A 20696-nucleotide genomic window follows, 5' to 3' on the forward strand; every position below is an offset into this window, starting at 1 on the left:
ACTTTCCTACACAGTATCTCTACCCGCTAAGGAACTTGCAAGTAGGCAGTCTAATCCTAAGGGTTACAAGATGGGGAAACTAAGGTCGGCCACAGGCTGACTGGCTTGATCAAGAACACACAGATAGTGGTGCCAGAACCAGAATCGAGACCCACCCAGGTCTATCTGGCTCCACAGCCAGTGCTCTAGTCACTAACCCAAGGCTCTTGTAAAATATAAGCTGGAGAAGGACTTTTAAAAGTTACATGGGTGTATATGAGGGAATGAGAAAGAGGGGAGTGGGTACCAAAACAGAAGAAAAAGAAAAAAGAAAAAAAGCTGAGGTGAAAAACCTGACAGATGAATAAAAAGAAAGGGGATAAACAAAACAGTTCAAGGTTAGTATATTTTAACATTCTATTTCTAAATGGGATGCTATGTGTCTGGACACAAAAATGGAAGCAACTAGGTTAGGAAGGATTTTTGAAAACTGTACTTCGATGCTTATTTTTGGACTACCCATGGTGTAATTACCACAGAAAGATTGGGAGGTGACTAGGTACAACCACAAACCATGTTACATTATAAAATGAAGGCATCAATTTCCTCTAGCCTTCACCCCCGAAACTGGACAACTCTTAAATATAAATCATAGCATTGCAGTTCTATTTGAAACCAAATGTTCTCTCACAAGACATTAGTGGGAATGAGCTAATGAAACTACATAGTTTCCTTTTGAAGGACCGTTTGCCATATAAAACTAAAATTTTAGTGACAAAGTTTTATTGTATAATGAGGAAGTTCTGAGAAAATCAGGAGAAAAAAGCCAAAGCAGCATATGAAATTCTGGGCTATCTGCCAGATTCATTATCTGTTGTTTCCTTAAAAAAAAAAAAAAAAAAAATTAGCAGTGATTTACCAAACAATACAAAAGACAAAAGACGGCAATATTATTCCAAAAACATTTTTTCTCAATTTAGCATTTCCTTCTTTTCATCACCATATCCATCATCATTACTTATGTACTTTCCCATAAACAGAGATAAAAACAAAAATACAAAACACTCATTCTGATAACACCAGGGCCTTGACCAAGCATTCCATAGCTGGGTCCCTAAGCAAGTCAGGCAGCCCTGAATCTGCCCCTCCCTTGCCTACCCCAGTGACCACAGACGAAAACCACTCCAGGTCTCTGGAAGTCCTGAGTCTTTCAACCTCTAGAGTTAAAGGTGTAATGAGGGGCCCTGCAGACCCTGGAGTCAAGAACACTCCTGAGGGAGCACAGCTTTCTTATATAATATGTTGCCAATACATCTCCAAAAAGTTCAAAGTACTTACAAGATTAGTTTCATTTAGAGGAAAGGAAACATCGTGATGCCAGCTGTGTAACTGGGATCTGACAGTTCCCTCATACAAGGAAACCGATCTTCTGATGTTTGCCCTCAAAGATAGTGTGAAGGAGCACAAGGATCAAGTAGAAATTGAATTGCAGAATTGAGATTTTGAATAAAACATTTTCACCTTTCAGTACTTCTTTTGGTCATTAAGGCTCACCGCCATCTAATGACTTGCTGTAATCATAATCATATAGACAGCTCGGTTTAAGAACCTACAGGCTAAATAAGCTAACATTTTAAGAACTTAACAAATTCTCCTTTTCTTTCTACTGTTACCTAAATATAAGTGAGGCCTCTGCCGCACTGAACTTAGCATTTTTCAAACTTGTAATCCATTCCAAACCCCAATCTCCATGTTAAACTGAGTTAAACATAAAAAAAAAAAAAAAACCCACAAACTTTTCTTCTATGAATGAGCTTTCCAACTTGCTTAATCTCCTCCAAGACATCTGCTTTCTGATGAAACCCAGGAACCTCCAACTCTTATTCACTGTGTGGTCTTAAAAGAGCCATATGCATCGATTCCTCTTGCAATATGCTCTCCAAATTTGGATAAAGCTTTCTTGGAGCTATTTGCCATAGTGTTCTATAAAAATGATCCAAGAGATGACACATTTTAAAGCTCTCTACCTCATTTACTGAAACATGTCCAAGTATAAGATTCATACAAACAAAAAAAAAAATCATAGCTTTTTTTTTAAGATTTGGGAATGAAATTTAGAGTTGTCCTAATAATATAACTAGCCTCTGCTGCCATCTAAAGGTAAAAACTATGAAGTGAAATCAAGAGTTATCAAGAAAACCAAAGTTAACTTGCAGCATCAATGGTGTAGAAACAATGGGAACCCAGTAACTTTAAGGCAGCTGACCCTACCAATGACCATTCCAAGCCATGTTGTCTTTACAAACACATATCGGTACAGCTCACCAGAAACAGGACCCATCAATATTGTCTTCAATATCCGTTAGTTTATTGTCCAGATTTCAGTTCTGAATAACCTGTGGTGCTCATTCCACATTCCTAGACAATCTGAGTTGGGAGATTTTGAGATAGGATCTGGGCATCTGCAGTGCTTTAAAAGCCCCACAGATGGTTCTGATGAGCATCTAGGACCACTGGGCCATGAAACACTGGCCTTCTACAGGACTAAACCTCCCATACCCAAGCAGACAAGAGTTCTAGGTAGAAGGAAACCTTAAAGCTTCTATCTAAATGAGATTCAACTATGGCAGTGTTTATCAAAGTATGTCAGGCTGACCACCCTGCATCAGATCAATCACCTTGAGAGTTTATTAAAAATGTGGATTCCTGGGTGCATTCACAGACATTTAAATGAATTACAGTTTCCAGAGGTAAGGCCCAAGAATCTACAATTTAAGTAGAATCCCAACACAGATTTTTGTACACTAAACAGGACAACCAATCTAAATCTTGACAAAGTTAAAGGACATCACTGAAACCTATTTTGTAAAGGCTATTATTAATGCTGTGGTTATAAGGTCAGCTGACTTATTCAGGGTTCGCACAATATGTTGATGTTCATAGAAATGTCCTGATCTCTTAAGTATTTCTTTCCTTTTTTATCCTTTAATATAACTTAGTGTTTTTTTAATTATAAACTTATTAATTACAGAAAATGTAGTGAATATAGAAGATATAAGAAAAATAAAACACACTATAATTCCACTAACCAGAGTTAACCACTGATTTGTTGTTGTTCAGTCACTAAGTTGTGTCTCACTCTTTGCGACCCCAGGGACTGAAGCATGCCAGGCTTTGCTGTCCTTCCCTATCTCCTGGAGTTTGCTCAGACTAATGTCCATTGAGTCTGTGATGCCATGCAACCATCTCATCCTGTGTCGTCCCCTTCTATTGCCCTCAATCTTTCCCAGCATCACTGTCTTTTCCAATGAGTTGGCTCTTCGCATCAGATGGCCAAAGTACTGGAGCTTCAGCTTCAGCCGTCAGTCCTCCCAATGAATATTCAGGGTTGATTTCCTTTGGGATTGGCTGGTTTGATCTCCCCACCAGTGTATTTTCTCCTAGTATTTTCTTTTCAAATATACACAGTTAAAGCGTGTATACAGTTTTAAATCCTGCTTTTAACATTTCCAGTAAACACTTTTCTATATCTTCAAAAGCATCATTGTTTAAAGACAGCATAATATTTTCATGTGATTACAGTGTAATTCATTTACTCTATAGTGATTATTACAGCCATTTTTCATTATTATAAGCAATGCTAAAACAAAGAGCCTCGCCTGCATCTGTGATTATTTCCTGGCAGGAGAATGATACCAGCGTATCAATGTTTCATTTGCTATGCTTGCTGTGCTGTGCTTAGTCTCTCAGTCATGTCCAATTCTTTGTGACCCCACGGACTACAGCCCACCAAGCTCCTCTGTCCATGGGGATTCTGCAGGCAAGAATACTGTAGTGGGTTGCCATGCTTAGGATTAAGTATTAAAAAAATGTCAGTAAGAACACTAAAGCCTAACAACCCTCCTAGTGCCTAGGCATAGAGAAGGCTGTACCAAAAGAAAGCATATTCCTCATATAGTTTATACGTTATTGAAGGATTCATATTTTCTAGCCAAGTCTGTGTAGTATTTATTTCAAAACCTAAATGTGGTTGCTATTAATAGTTAGGGGGCATTTAAAATAAGTGAATGTTTACATAAAGAGGCCATGGGACTTTACTGTACTTTTATCAGTATAATAAAAATGTGTAAACAGATTTCTATAGAATAAAAAACAACACAAAAAGGGTTTCCATAAGAACACTATTTGAAATCTATGATGAAAACTACAATGCATTTAAAAAAGATTTCTATTTTTGAGGTCACAGCAAGGAAAGAACGATGCAACAAAATGGGGGAAGTTGTCTTCATCATCGTCATCATTGTGGGTTATAATGGGAGAACTACAGTTACCTGAGACCTTTCTCCCATCTCTTTACTAACACATATTCTTAATTAAGAATATCTTTCCTAAATAAATAAGAGTATATTTCTAAGCAAATATGAACTAAATCAAGCCTTTACTCTTTCACACTTCACAATCTACTTTCCTCGTCAAGATCATTCAACCTGTGACTCCTCTCTCACCCTTCATATGCTGTGGACAAATATTAATTCAATTGTACCTCCACAATATGCCTTCCCTCAACCTAAGTCCTTACTATTCCCCTACCACCCCCCTCCCCCAACACACACACACAGCATCTATAGAATCAGGTACAATTTTCCCTATCTAGCCCTAGTCTACATTCCCATTCTGTTTCTCAAACACAACCTAATTTAAAGTCATTCCATTTCTCAACTGTATCCAATTTCCTACCTCAGGAACATTGTCAAAAGTATTCCTTTACTCTGGAATGTTCTCCCATTCTGCTGTTAACAATCCTACTAGTCTTTGGAGTGAGTGAAGTTGCTCAGTCATGTCCGACTTTTTCCAACCCCATGGACTGTAGCCTACCAGGCTCCTCTGTCCATGTAATTTTCCAGGCAAAAGTACTGGAGTGGGTCGCCATTTCCTTCTCCAGGGAATCTTCCCAAGCCAGGGATCAAACCCAATCTCCAGCACTGGAGGCAGAGGCTTTACCCTCTGAGCCACCAGGGAAGCCCCTAGTCTTTGAAGGCCCAAGACAAATGCTACTTTCTCAATGAAGCTCTCTTAGATTCCTCAGTTGAAATTCACCTTTCTCTGGCAATCTCATTAAACTTTGAGATGAATTTGGGACACTTCTCTTGTTTATCTCCCACTATACCATGATTGCTAAAAAGCAAGAAACATAATCTATTTATCTCTGTATCTAACATTAGCTACACTTGAGGGTCTTGAACACAGCACACACTTAACTCATGTTGGTGAATTATTTAACTGAATTTTTTTTCTTCAACATGGCAATCCTTAATCTGATATGTCCCTAGAACCTAGTGTTTTCAAAAAAGCCAAAATCTCCAATCTGACTCTATGTCCTGAACAATGTCTGCTTCTCTACCAACTGTACTATTAACTACCTTCTGTTTTTCTGTTTAATTCAAGATCAAGGAGGTATGCAAGCAGAGAATTCCAACACGGATCCCTAAACCAAAATCTACAGGCATCACTAAGCCTTCCCCTAAAGCTCCCTCAGGGCCTGTGGATAAGACTGGCTGTGGGAAGCTACACATCATAAGGACTGTCACCTCTAACACTTTCCTCCAGCTGGGAGGGAAAAGGTAAGTCATGCCAATGCAGTGCTGGATACATTCACCGACAGAAATACCTGGGAAGCTGGAGTTACTAGCATGGAAGGACAAAGATGAAGAGCCACCTCTCCAGGAAATGGCGAAGCGGCAGACAGACAGATGGTTCATTCACAGGTCGCTGGGCCCAGTGAACACCGTCCTGAAGGAGCAGCACAACTACAGTTCTTTCTCCTATGTATGTATATGCATACACATACACATAAAATCGCAGGCCCAGACACACACCCCAAATCCTCCCAACTCGTCATCCTACTTGTAATGCAACCCAAAGCTGGACATTAGCCCCAGACAGGACTGGATTTGTTGGAATAGTTTGAAAATTTTCTGGCGAACCTGGAAGTAATTCTTCATTCCACAGAACTTTGCTAAGAATATGTGGTAGCAAGAATTCCTACTCTGCTTCAAGAAAGTCAGATTATCTTCATCAAAATGGCAGGCTGATTAAAATCATACTTTCAGGTCTAAAAATATGACTTCTTTTGACCAGGAAGGGGGACAAAAAAGTGGTTCTTAGTTACAAGAAGGAAAGGAACAACAAAAATGAGTAACAGCCAAACACGTCCTTTTTGTGGCCTACCTGGTAACTGCTGGGGTAGTGTGTACACTTGGCTGCCGGCACTTAGTCTTCTGTCCTTCTTTTCCTAGTAAGTTGCCCCTCCTTTATATACCAGGCCATGGAATCTCACTGCTAGGCTTGTAAAGCAAACCATTTTAGATTGATATCTTCACTTTCTATAGTAATCAGGACATCTGAGAGTCAAAGGTCACCAATACTGAGAACTTTTAGGGAGACAGGAAACACTGTCTTGGATGTTTTAAAAAAAAATTTATCATTTCATATGACATTTTTAAATTACATCTGAATCAACATTATAGAAAAATCACTTGATTCAACAAAAGCTTGTGATCAGGAGACTCAAGTTCCAATTCAAATTTTTCACTTATTTGACACAGAGCTTGGCATTCATTAGCCTAGGCCCCGAGTTTCCAGAATGTAAACACAGAAAAGCTAAATAATTCCCCTGGATCCTTCAAGTTCTGATCATCCATGGCTACGTCCAACTACAGAATACTGAATTCAACCAATTATCTACAAGGCAGAGCTCAGGTTCCTGGCAGTAAACTAGTTATTTCCTTCACACTAAAAACTCACCGAATCTAGTGAAAGGTGTGTCTGTAATTTAGTGTGGGCAGAGTAACACAATGATGTTTTAAGACAAATAAGGTATTTTTCACATGGGACACAGTTACATGTCACAAAGCTTCAGAGAGAAAAAAAATAAATTCTAGAAGAGCATGACCCAAGGTTTTCTGTACTTTGGCACCAAGAACTGGAGACATGATCCTGGAAGAAATCCTCCTGGTTAAGAACACTGCTTTAGCTCACTGTCCTGGGATGCAGTCAGCAGAGCAGGAGCAAAGGAACTGCCATTTCCACATTCATCTAGCCAAACCCGCTCCAGTGCACTGATGTCACTGTACAAATGCCTGTGGGGCCCGCTTCAATTTCAGGGAAGTGGAGAAGGAGCTGAAAGCCTGGGCAGCACTGAGCTATGCAAGTCAAAAAGAGGGATGACGTGCAGCAGTCAGCAGGCAAGTGGCTTAAGGGGAAGGTAGGGGGGTTAATTGGATTAAAAACACAAAGTGGAAAAGTCTAAGTTAAAGGAAAGCAGTAAGAGAACAATGGAAGGAATGGACTACAAAAGATGATAACCCTCTGACATGACAATAATACAAGACAGTTCAGAAGGAAGTACAGGGCAGTAATAGGTAGATGGTGAAGTGGGAAAAAGTGGAGGGTGCTTATGACTGTGCTTGATATTAGCAGGTAATATTCAGCAAACAGAGAATAAGTGAATGAGGGACAGAAAAGCCATTCAGTCAATAATTAAGTGAGAAAATGTGCTAAGAGGTGGCAATGGTACAAGACAGGGTCAGGAAAAGCGGTTATGCTGCATAACATTCAACACTGATAATTATGCTAATACAAAGAGGAAACACTGAACCTCGTAGGTGGAACCCAAACAGACTGGAAAGAAGTCTGTTTGTTTTAATGAAACAAAACAGGAAAAACAAGCACCAACAGTACTCACAGAAAAACACAACAACGTGGGAATATTTTACCTTAAAGATGAGCACGCAAGCAGCAGAAATTCATCTTTAAATGGATTTTATTTTCTTGGGCTCCAAAATCATTGCAGACAGTTACTATAGCCATGAAATTAAAAGACACTTGCTCCCTAGAAGAAAAGCTATAACAAACCTAGGCAGCAAATTAAAAAACAGAGACATTACTTTGCCAACAAAGGTTTGTATAGTCAAAGTTATGGTTTTTCCAGTAGTCATGTATGGATGTGAGAGTTGGACCATAACGAAGGCTGAGTGCCAAAGAATTGATGCTTTTGAGCTGTGGTGTTGGAAAAGACTCTTGAGAGTCCCTTGGACTTCAAGGTGATCAAATCAGTCAATCCTAAAGGGAATCAGTCCTGAATACTCACTGGAAGGACTGATGCCAAAACTAAAGCTCCAATACTTTGACCACCTGATGCGAAGAACTGATTCACTGGAAAAGATCCTGATACTGCGGAAGACTGAAGGCAGGAGGAGAAGGGGCCAACAGAAGACAAGATGGTTGGATGGCATTACTGACTCGATGGATGTGAGTTTGAGCAAGCTCCAGGAGTTGGTGATGGACAGGGAGCCTGGCGTGCTGCACTGCATGGGGTCAAAAAGAGTTGGACACGACTGAGCGACTGAACTGAACTGAATACTATTTAGACAGGTCTTTAAAATAACAAAATCTATTCTAACAAAAGGATTACCAGCCAAAAACTATACTTCTTATTTTAAAGCAATATGTAATACAGTAAAAATGCATGAACAACTTACAACCAGGGTAAGTTCAACAAAATGGTGTTTGACCTGTAACACAACCAAAATATAAAGTATTCTGCCTCCTGAGCATAATCCTATTTCTGCAGAAATATGGTCCTTCTAAAAATAAAAATTAAAGAAGCTACCCTAATAATTTGAGTGCTTTTATTAGGTTAAATTTTAAAAACAGATTAAAATACAAGTGAACAAAGATACATTCAAATTGTGAAAAAAAGTTTAATAACCTGATACTTGTATGCTGGAATCTTTCCTCAGCTCTTCATTTATTTAACTTCAATGATTTCTGAACTGACCTCCTTGTAACTTTTTAGAATCAAGTGTCTGATTTTAACAGGAAAGTGACTGATCTAATACACGACTGGCAATTATGGGCTAAGTAATGGAGTAACTGACGTGACGCTGGAATTCTCTTTGGGACGTGTTTCATATGATATGTGTCATAACCCTGGGGGTCTGACACTGAGTCTGAGGCAGGGATCTGTAGCCCACAGGCCAAATTCAGCCCACTGTCTTTCTGTATGTTCTGCAAGTTAAGAATAGTTTTCATATTTTTAAATAGGAAAAAACATTAAAAGAAGAATATTTTGTGAGATGTGAAAATTACATGAAATTCAGATTTCACTGTCTACAGATAACATTCTATTGGAACACAGCCATGTTCATTTGTTTACATATTTATTATATGATCATTTTTATGCTACAATAGCAGAGTTGAGGAGCTGTGACACTGACTGGCCAACACAGCTTAAAATATTTACTATCTGGCCTTTTACAAAAAAAGTTTCCTTACTGCTGTTCTAGTGTGATCTAGACTAACAAGGAACTCAACAACTTAAGAAAAGCTTAATCAACTAATTGTTAAAAGCAATGCTACCAATTTAAGAATGTGATTAAAAATTCCATAAAAGCTGATGAAAATGAAAAAACTATATTTCAAGCTTGCTGGTGATATCTTTTGTAAAATGTATACTTCCACATATGCACTAAAGTGTTCAACTACAGAACATCAGATAAGAACAGGTCAAAGGATTTATGTCACAAAATAATGTAATGTGCTACTGCTGAATCTGAGTGGGGAAACAAACTATTTCTAGGCATTAAATTCCTAGTGTTTTCTAAGACAGCAGAACTACTATACCTGTTATTTAGAGAAAGATGTGTAAATCTGCACCTTTAAACATTCATAATTTTTGTCAAGAACCACTTCTTCAGGGATTCCCAGGTGGAACAGTGGTAAAGAATTCGCCTGCCAGTTCAGGAGACGCAAGAGGCATGGGTTCGATCCTGGGTCGGGAAGATTCCCTGGAGAAGGGAATGGCAACCTACTCCGGTATTCCTGCTTAGAAAATTCCATGGACAGAGGAGCCTGGCGGGCTACAGTCCATGGGGGCTCAAAGAGTCAGACATGACTGAGCATGCATGCATACATACGCATACCACTTGTTCAATCATTTACAAGAATCATAGAAATTGTGTACAGTAAAGTAAAACTTGGTCCATTTGTTACAATCTTCAAGTACAGAACAAAAATATTGTATGCTCTCTCCTCTTTTTTTTAAAAATTTATTCTACCCCTGTTTTCTGCCCTTAAACATCTGTCATAAAATAATATTACTTGCATTTTGATTGAACCATATCAATGTGTAAATCTCATCAGGTAAACAGATTACATTTTTTCCTCTAACTCCATTGCAATTTCTAAAAGAGGGCCAAGCATGAGGCTCAATAAATGATTTGAAAACAACATGCTCTGAAATTGATCCTCTGATGTATGTTATGAACATCAACTGTAAATATTCCAAGTCTGAATTTTACATGCAGAGGCAATACTTTACAACATCTACCATGCATGGATGCCTATAGGTAAAATTAATGCTATAAGGCCTAACTTTGGTGTTAGAAAAGCAAAAAAACACAAAAACTTAAGCTATTTATGCTTAAAAAATCCAAGGTGTGCCCCAACTTCACCATTTCCAGAGGGAATTTAGCATAAAGCAATGTTATTTTTTTAAGGATAAAGTAATATTACAACAAAAATGTTTATAATGCTTACTTCAGCAATTTCAAACAAAATGAACAATCACAAAGATTTTAGGTGATAAAAGCCATCACCAGTGAGAATTAGCGCATTTACAAAGCAAAAGTCTTCTGTCCTTTCAAATACAAAATTTCAAAACGTAAGTTAAAAACTAAACCCAAATGTGGTTAGAATGAAACAGTAGTAGACACAGTTGTAAAACAAGGACTTCTAACATGTTTTCAGAAAGAGAAAAGCAACATCTGCCAAGTTTAACAAAAGCCTGAGCAGGATGTTGACAACCCTTCCAGTGGACCAAGTTTCTTTAGATATAGAAATCCTATGTTAAAGTCTCCAAGACAGGGCTGGGAAATACTAACAGTTAATTTCTTAATGAACAAATTCTTAATGAGTGTCTTCTAAGTACCAGGTACTACTACAGGCCCTGTTCAGTTCAGTTCAGTTCAGTCGCTCAGTTGTGTCCGACTCTTTGTGACCCCATGAATCGCAGCACGCCAGGCCTCCCTGTCCATCACCAGCTCCTGGAGTTTACCCAAACCCATGTCCATCGAGTCGGTGATGCCATCCAGCCATCTCATCCTCTGTTGTCCCCTTCTCCTCCTGTCCCCAATCCTTCCCAGCATCAGGGTCTTTTCAAATGAGTCAACTCTTCACATGAGGTGGCCAAAGTATTGGAGTTTCAGCTTCAACATCAGTCCTTCCAATGAACACCCAGGACTGATCTCCTTTAGGATGGACTGGTTGAATCTCCTTGCAGTCCAAGGGACTCTCAAAAGTCTTCTCTCAACACCACACTTCAAAAGTATCAATTCTTCGGCGCTCAGCTTTCTTCACAGTCCAACTCTCACATCCATACATGATTATTGGAAACACCGTAGCCATGACTAGATGGACCTTTGTTGGCAAAGTAATGTCTCTGCTTTTTAATATGCTATCTAGGTTGGTCATAATTTCCCTTCCAAGGGGTAAGCGTCTTTTAATTTCATGGCTGCAATCACATCTGCAGTGATTTTAGAGCCCAAAAAAATAAAGTCTGACACTGTTTCCACTGTTTCCCCATCTATTTCCCATGAAGTGATGGGACCAGATGCCATGATCTTAGTTTTCTGAACGTTGAGCTTTAAGCCAACTTTTTCACTCTCCTCTTTCACCTTCATCAAGAGGCTCTTTTGTTCTTCTTCACTTTCTGCCATAAGGGTGGTGTCATCTGCCTATCTGAGGTTATTGATATTTCTCCCGGCAATCTTGTTTCCATCTTGTGCTTCTTCCAGCCCAGCGTTTCTCATGATGTACTCTGCATAGAAGTTAAATAAGCAGGGTGACAATATACAGCCTTGACGTACTCCTTTTCCTATTTGGAACCAAACTGTTGTTCCATGTCCAGTTCTAACTGTTGCTTCCTGGCCTGCATACAGGTTTCTCAAGAGGCTGGTCAGGTGGTCTGCTATTCCCATCTCTTTCAGAATTTTCCACAGTTTATTGTGAGTCACACAGTCATAGGCTTTGGCATAGTCAATAAAGCTGAAATAGATGTTTTTCTGGAACTTTCTTGCTTTTTCGATGATCCAGCAGATGTTGGCAATTTGATCTCTGGTTCCTCTGCCCTTTCTAAAACCAGCTTGAACATCTGGAAGTTCACGATTCACATATTGCTGAAGCCTGGCTTGGAGAATTTTGAGCATTACTTTACTAGCATGTGAGATGAGTGCAATTATGCGGTAGTTTGAGCATTCTTTGACATTGTCTTTCTTTGGGATTGGAATGAAAACTGACTTTTTCCAGTCCTGTGGCCACTGCTGAGTTTTCCAGATTTGCTGGCATATCGAGTGCAGCACTTTCACAGCATCATCTTTCAGGATTTGAAATAGCTCAACTGGAATTCCATCACCTCCACTAGCTTTGTTCGTAGTGATGCTTTCTAAGGCCCACTTGACTTCACATTCCAGGCTGTCTGGCTCTCGGTGAGTGATCACACCATCATGATTATCTGGGTCGTGAAGATCTTTTTTGTACAGTTCTTCTGTGTATTCTTGCCACCTCTTCTTAATATCTTCTGCTTCTTCCATACCATTTCTGTCCTTTATCGAGCTCATCTTTGCATGAAATGTTCCCTTGGTATCTCTAATTTTCTTGAAGCGATCTCTAGTCTTTCCCATTCTGTTGTTTTCCTCTATTTCTTTGCATTGATCGCTGAGGAAGGCTGTCTTTTCTCTCCTTGCTATTCTTTGGAACTCTGCATTCAAATGGGAATATCTTTCCTTTTCTCCTTTGCTTTTCGCTTCTCTTCTCTTCCCAGCTATCTGTAAGGCCTCCTCAGGCAGCCATTTTGCTTTTTTGCATTTCTTTTTCTCGGGGATGGTCTTGATCCCTGTCTTCTGTATAATGTCACGAACCTCATCCATGGTTCATCAGGCACTCTGTCTATCAGATGTAGTCCCTTAAATCTATTTCTCACTTCCACTGTATAATCATAAGGGATTTGATTTAGGTCATACCTGAATGGTCTAGTGGTTTTCCCTACTTTCTTCAATTTAAGCCTGAATTTGGCAATAAGGAGTTCATGATCTGATCCAGTCAGCTCCCAGTCTTGTTTTTGCTGACTGTATAGAGCTTCTCCATCTTTGGCTGCAAAGAATACAATCAATCTGATTTTGGTGCTGACCATCTGGTGATATCCATGTATAGAGTCTTCTCTTGTGTTGCTGGAAGAGGGTGTTTGGTATGACCAGTGCGTTCTCTTGGCAGAACTCTATTAGCCTTCGCCCTGCTTCATTCTGTACTCCAAGGCTAAATTTGCCTGTTACTCCAGGTGTTTCTCGACTTCCTACTTTTGTATTCCAGTCCCCTATAATAAAAAGGACATCGTTTTGGGGTGTTAGTTCTAGAAGGTCTCGTAGGTCTTCATAGAACCGTTTAACCTCACCTTCTTCAGCATTACTGGCTGGGGCATAGACTTGGATTACCGTGATATTGAATGGTTTGCCTTGGAAACAAACAGAGATCATTCTGTCGTTTTTGAGATTGCATCCAAGTACTACATTTCGGACTCTTTTGTTGACCATGATGGCTACTCCATTTCTTCTAAAGGATTCCTGCCCACAGTAGTAGATATAATGGTCATCTGAGTTAAATTCACCCATTCCAGTCCATCTTAGTTCACTGATTCCTAGAATGTCGATGTTCACTCTTGTCATCTCCTGTTTGACCACTTCCAATTTGCCCTGATTCATGGACCTAACATTCCAGGTTCCTATGCAATATTGCTCTTTACAGCATTGAATCTTGCTTCTATCACCAGTCCCATCTACAACTGGGTGTTGTTTTTGTTTTGGGTCCATCCCTTCCTTCTTTCTGTAGTTATTTCTCCACTGATCTCCAGTAGCGTACTGGGCACCTACCGACCTGGGGAGTTCATCTTTCAGTGTCCTATCTTTCTGCCTTTTCATATTGTTCATGGGGTTCTCAAGGTAAGAATACTGAAGTGGCTTGCCATTCCCTTCTCCAGTGGACCACATTCTGTCAGACCTCTCCACCATGACCCGTCCATCTTGGGTGGACCCACATGGAATGGCTTAGTTTCATTGAGTTAGACAAGGCTGTGGTCCATTTAATCAGACTGGTTAGTTGTCTGTGATTGTGGTTTCAGTCTGTCTGCCCTCTGATGCCCTCTCTCAGTGTCTACTGTCTTACTTGGTTTTCTCTTACCTTGGATGTGTGGTATCTCTTCACGGCTGTTCCAGCAAAGCTGGTGGCTCAGATCATAAAGCACCTGTCTGCAATGCAGGAGACCTGGGTTCGATCCCTAGGTTGGGAAGATCCCTTGGGGAAGGAAATGGCAGCCCACTCCAGTATTCTTGCCTGGAAAATGCCATGGACAGAGGAGCCTGGTAGGCTACAGTCCATGGGGTTGCAAAGAGTCGGACATGACTGAGAGACTGTCACTAGAGGCCCTGAGGATACAGCAAAGAACAAGATAAACAAATCTCTGCTCACATGGTGCTTATGTACTAGTGTGGGGAGACTGCAATAATTTAATAAGGAAAATAATAGTTGGTGACCAATGTTCTGATGAGAATTACTATAACATGATAATGTAAGTGGATAGCTACTCTAGACTGACTGAACAGGAAGGGCTTCCTATTTAGTATGTTTGAACTTAGGTCTTAATGTCAAGAAAAGGCCAACCATTCAAAATTCAGGACAGCCCAGAAAGGAAGAGTAATAGCTACTGCAAATGGATAAGACAGAATGAGCTTGGTCATTTGCAGCACAGTATGAAGGCTGGTGTGGCTCATACAGCATAACCTAGAGGAGAGTAAGTAGGTTCCAGCAGATAGCAACCACAGTAAGCAATCCAGGGAGGAAGCCACTGACAGGTTTAAGCAGGAATGTGATGTGATTGATCACTACAGCTCCTGAGTGAAGAACAGAGGGACAAGATGGAAGCTGGGAGCCCTGTTAGTTTACTGCAGAGGTTTAGGCAAGTGAGGATGACAGCACATATTTAGATCATGTAAACAAACAAGCAAAAAAATTATGATAAAAGGAAAAATAAATTCAGGATGTGTTTTGGAGACAGAGACAAGACTGAATAGATCAGATGTAACAGGTGAAAAAAGTAAATGAATAAATCAGAATATTCTTAGGCCTTTGCGACATTGGTTAATTGGTGACTGAATTTACTGAGATAGGGAAGTCTGGAGAAAAAGCAGATTTGGGGAAAAATTCAGGAGTTGGGCCTCATTTACATTTAACATTTTCAGCAAATAAGTAAAGAGTTCAAGAAGACAGCCAGGTATGAGCCTTGTGTTCTAGGGCCAAGTAAGAGTGTCTGGGAAGAGACTGTACTGAAGAGTCCAATGGTGCAATCGGTACATCTCAGAGTAGTCAGTGTTCTTTAGAACAGCACACTTTGGGAGACTAAGAGTTAACAGACAATTTGACAACAATGACATATATAAACAAAAGGTTTATTAACTATTATTTTAGAGATGAAATTGTTATCATTGATAATTAAATAACTTTGAGAAATTTAAGTGCACAGACTGGCTTCCTGACTGCCTGTCTATGAATCTCTGCCTCTCCACTTACCAACTGAATAACATTGGGCGCAAATCACTTAACCACTTAGTGCCTCAATTTCCTCCTTAAAAAAAAAAAGGAGATAATAGTAACTATATCATGGTTATAGAATAATCTGTGAAGATTAAATAAGCCAGTACATGGAATGCAATCAAAACAGTATCTGGCAAAGAGTCACCACTCAACAAGTGCAAATCAGTATTGTTACCCGTGATCTCCCTGCACTGTACACAGAAATGCCTTCACACTTCAGTTTTCTAGTTAGATGCTGAGTAAGAGACGGCATCAAAGATTTAGAATAAGCCAGAGAAGCATATGAAAAACCCTCCTCAAAAGAAGTGGAAGCGAAGAGTCCTGCAGTTCGCTAAAAATATTCTCTTTAAAATAAGTTATATATGTGCCAGTCATTCCTAAATCCATGTCTCCAGATGCAACCCTGGAGCTGCAGACTCATAAACCCAGCTGTCTACTGGACTCTTGACTTGATAATTTAGTGAGCATATTATTGGAATAAAAAGGGAAAACAATCAGTGTTCTCTTCAGTAAGTGAATGACTGACTGCTTCCAACAGCAGGAATTCTCTGCTCTGCTCCATAAGTCACAAAAACCGTAATGTGAGTAACATTCAGCTTCACACTGAGGAAGTGCCCAGTTTGGTCAACCACACCTGGTCACTTTAGCACTAATGTTTTGTAATCATGATTCTGCTGCATGTACTGTTTACTGTATGTATTGCAGTAATTATGTGTTATGTAGTATTACATATAGTTGTTTAGTCACTAAGTCGTGTCCCACTCTTTGCAACCCCAGGGACTATAGCATGAAAGTCAATAATTTCTTAAGGTAGGCAAGGAATAAAGCAGAGAATAAGGAAATAAGTGAAATGAAGTGAAATGAAATATTAGAAATCACTAGAGGATTCCTAGGCTCTATTGCCTGAGGCAGACTGTGCAGTATACACCTCAGCAGAGGCAACACGCAGTTGTCTTGTCCTGGGCCATGAGTCCACTCCCCACCAATGATGATGCCAACAGGGTAACCAGACATCTCAAGTAGACAGTCCCAGCAAAATTCTAAGAGCATGGCTTTCTACTCTCAAAAGTGTCTAGACTGGATGAGAAATTATATGTCTACTTGTCTACATTATCACCAACGCATGCATTCACTGATTCAGCTGCTGCTGCTGCTGCTAAGTCGCTTCAGTCGTGTCCGACTCTGTGCAACCCCATAAACAGCAGCCCACCAGGCTCCCCCGTCCCTGGGATTCTCCAGGCAAGAACACTGGAGTGGGTTGCCAGTAGCTTCTCCAATGCACGAAAGTGAAAAGTGAAAGTGAAGTCACTCAGTCATGTCCGACTCTCAGCTACCCCATGGACTGCAGCCTACCAGGCCCCTCCGTCCATGGGATTTTCTAGGCAAGAGTACTGGAGTGGGTTGCCATTGCCTTCTCCGACTGATTCAGCTAATACCTACTAAACATCTACTAAGTGCCAGGTCCCATGCTGGATTCCAGTACGATTCGGGATTCTAGCATAGGCATACCTTGGAGATATTTCAGTTTAGTTCCAGACCACCACAATAAAGTGAGCATCACAATAAAGAAAGTCACATGAATTTTTTTGGTTTCCCAGTGTGTATAAAAGTTACATTTCACTATTCTGTACTGTATTAAGTGTGCAATAGCATTACATATAAAAAGAGTACATACCTTAAGATAAAAATAACTTATTGCCAAAAAAGGCTAATCAACACAGGATCAACGTAAACCTTGAATTGTTTAAAAAAATGCAGTATCTGTGAAGCATGATAAAGTTAAGTGCAAAAAAAAGGAATGACTCTAGAAAAACAACAGGTTGTGAAAAGCCAAAAGATGCATGCAAAAAAAGGTCATATGTAGATCAAGACTTTTAGTAATGGACTCTGAATTACAAAGCACATCCAAGAAGTCATGAAAACAGCAAAAACGGTTCATTTACTTGACAACAGATAGGTGGATGAGTATTATATGCAGTACGTGTCAGGGTTTGGGCATCCACATGTTTATATAGCTTCCTCTTAGAAAATGTACATAAGAATTCATAACCACGAATGTTAGGCTTTTGTGGTAGATAAATGCAGACTTTTGAATACATGACTAAATGCTCCATCACCTTGCTACCATAAGCATGAACTGGGAACAGGGGATAAGGAAAGATGTTTACTTTTATAGGCAAGTAGCATAACACATCAGTTTTAGAAAGAACCCGCCTGCCAATGCAGGAGATGCGCGTTCAATTCATGGGTTGGGGAGATTCCCTGGAGTAGGAAAGGACAACCTGTTTCAGTATCCTTGGCTGGAAAATTCCATGGACAGAGGAGTCTGGTGGGCTACAGTCCATGAAGTTCCAAAGAGCTGGACACGACTGAGCATACACACAGTGTAACACATACAGGAATAAAGGCATTTTATAACTATCTTTTCTTTCTGTGACTTAAGGCACTATTTCTCTTTTGACTTTCAAAACAAAATATAATTCACATATTTTAGACTGATGTTTCTCTGTTAACACTGGTAGGATTAGGAAACCTGAACTGGTGCAACTGTGATTTCTTCTGAATCAGAAACATTATTCAGGTTAGTTAGACAAATCACCAGTAACTAATCAACCAAGCAGATCTCAAGGAAGCACATAGCTTACCTATCTTCAAAGCAGGTAACAAAGCAAAGGCCTCTGATAAATTTAATGTTGGCAATTTTCAAAGCTCAGACTTAACAGTTAGAAGGAACCTAAAAAGTAGGATGATCCTGGAGACTCCAACATACCTTGATGGGAATCCCGGCAACTTAGATGAGAGAGGCTGTAGCACTTCACAGCTCTATCTAGGTCCAAAGTTTAAAACTCTTGGTTGGTAAAACCCTTAAAAAGGTGATGTCTAAGGATCCCTCACTTTACAGACTGTGACACTGAGGACCAGAGAAGCCACACAGTAATGTGGGAAAAGTGTGACCTTGAAAGTCAGGGGCTCTTGACTAACCTCTTGCCAGAAATCTCCCTTGTCTGTCATTTAAACATGAAGGTAACACTTACCTTTTAGGCATGCTATGAATATTAAATTAAAAGGCTTACTTTTTAAGCATGTTATGAAGATTAAATGAATTCATATTTATGAAAACATCTGGCATACAGTAGATAGTCAATACATGTTAATTTCCTTCTTTTCAAAGGGTGACTAACTTCAGAAACACATAGCTGGCAATGGACAAGAAAAAGGACTAGAACCAAGAATTAAGATCCCCTTCACCACTCAAAAAACATTTACTTCTGAATTAGCCTTTATCCTTGAATCATGCCATAAAATATAGTTTTTAACACCTCAGTTATGAGAGGCAGGGGTTATTAAACGTGAAAAACCACAACCCGCAAAAAAAGGTATTTGTGCCTTCAAGCACAAACATACATCTGCTAAAAACAAAGCCACAAAAAGTCAAGAAGTTTAATCAAGGAAGTATTATATTGTCAACCTTTGTAAAAATGCCATCTGCTCAGGTTGTACCTAAAGCCTGTCCTTCTGGAAACAATGCTGTAGTAAATAGAGTTCTGTTGTTTTTAATGGCTATTTCTCAACTGATATTTCACCATTAGTGTTTGTAGCAAATGTGTATCAACTGTCAATCATGTGCAAGGCCCTGTGGACTCTACAGACATGAATCAGGCTTTGGCTTTTTCTTTAAAAAATCTTAGAATCTAGTAAAGAAGAGAGGCAGACCTTGAAGAATGACTTAAAAAAAACAATTGTATATTAAGCCAGGGACCTGAAAAATTCAAGGCCAGCTTGTGGTTAGGAGTTGTTTAATGCTTTTATTTAATGCTATCTACTCAAGGATAAAATGTTCACTGCACTGGCAGTGGGTACACACAACATAATAAACACTGTCCGAATTGTGTTAACTGAATTCTAGTCTTGTTTGGGACACCAACCAGCTTTGTGAACTTGTCATGTTATTTGATATCTTTAGGTCTCATGTTCCTCAGCTGTCAAATGCGTGAGTCCAAGCGAATCTCCAAGTCTCAGGTTCTAAAAGTCCAAATTACATGATGATGATGGTGATAATGATAGCAAGAAAAACTAAAGCTTTTATTTACTATGCACATGTTATGTACCAAGCACTGTGCTAAAGGGCATCATTTGTATTATCGTCATTTAATCTTCATGACAATCTTAAGAAACTGGCATCATTACCTTTATTTTACGGATGAGGAAAAGGAGGCCAAAGAGTATTAAAGGGCTGTAGGAACGACCTGAACAGAAGCAGTCAATCTAATCCAGGAGTTAACCCTTAACCGCTACGCTCAAACTCCCAGTCTCCGCATAAACTCTTATCCACTAAGAAATAAGGAAAAACAAAAAACAGCTCGGGAAGGGGTTCCTCCTGGCTGGAGGGCAGATCTGAGTTACTGTCACACTTGTCTGTTTCACGTGTTAGTAGATCTCTTGCCCCACTTGCTCCGCAGCGCTAGCGCTCCCACAGCGGCGCGGACCACCGCAGGACGCACCGCGGCGACCGCCAGCGGCTGCGCCGGCCCGGGCTGAGGCTCACGGAAGGGCTGGGGGTGCGGGAGGCCCCGCAGGAGCGCGGGCAGAGTGGGTACCTGGGCTGCTGGCTGCTCCTGCCGGCTGGTTCTCCCACCACTCGTCTCCAAGGTCGTCTGCCATCTCCACGCGGGACTCGGCCGGGACGGACCACCAGGGAAGAGCAGGCGCTAGCCGGGATTCGCGCTGCCTCAGAGCCGGCTAGCCGGCGTTGCAGCACGCGGAGCCTCTACTCAGACACGGTCGCCTCCGCCCTAGGGCGATGGCGTCACAACATCGGCCCCGCCTCCCCGGCAGCCGTGTCCAACTCGTCGCAGTTTCTACACCCGTGTGGATGAGCAGGATCAGTTTGAAGACTTAAAATAAACCCCTACAAAAGCCAAAAGAAGAGAAGACACGTAAGCAAAAATAAAAGTGTATCAACTTTTTAAATGCTTATTTTAAAACTTTTTGTTTAGGTTTTATTTTTGCCGAATAGA

General features: G+C 40.2%; 2 protein-coding genes across 9 annotated transcripts in view; one reads left to right on the forward strand and one right to left on the reverse strand.

Moving 5' to 3' along the window:
* FILIP1L (filamin A interacting protein 1 like) overlaps positions 1 to 8655 on the forward strand; it is a 314206-nt gene extending 305551 nt beyond the window's left edge. For all 4 annotated transcript variants that reach the window (XM_081572464.1, XM_081572463.1, XM_081572466.1 and 1 more), the window contains one exon: positions 5425 to 8655. In XM_081572464.1, coding sequence (XP_081428590.1) covers positions 5425 to 5604 — 180 coding nt within the window. In that variant the 3' untranslated portion in view covers positions 5605 to 8655. The remainder of the gene's footprint in view (positions 1 to 5424) is intronic.
* Positions 1 to 20473, reverse strand: part of CMSS1 (cms1 ribosomal small subunit homolog) — a 401056-nt gene extending 380583 nt beyond the window's left edge. For all 5 annotated transcript variants that reach the window (XM_081572478.1, XM_081572477.1, XM_081572481.1 and 2 more), the window contains exon 1: positions 20277 to 20473. In XM_081572478.1, the coding sequence (XP_081428604.1) occupies positions 20277 to 20340 (64 nt within the window). In that variant the 5' untranslated portion in view covers positions 20341 to 20473. The remainder of the gene's footprint in view (positions 1 to 20276) is intronic.
* Positions 20474 to 20696: the final 223 nt, after the last annotated feature.

The sequence above is a fragment of the Giraffa tippelskirchi genome, chromosome 2 (assembly GCF_054371585.1).
Source record: "Giraffa tippelskirchi isolate mGirTip1 chromosome 2, T2T-mGirTip1v1.2.pri, whole genome shotgun sequence".
Taxonomy (NCBI): domain Eukaryota; kingdom Metazoa; phylum Chordata; class Mammalia; order Artiodactyla; family Giraffidae; genus Giraffa; species Giraffa tippelskirchi.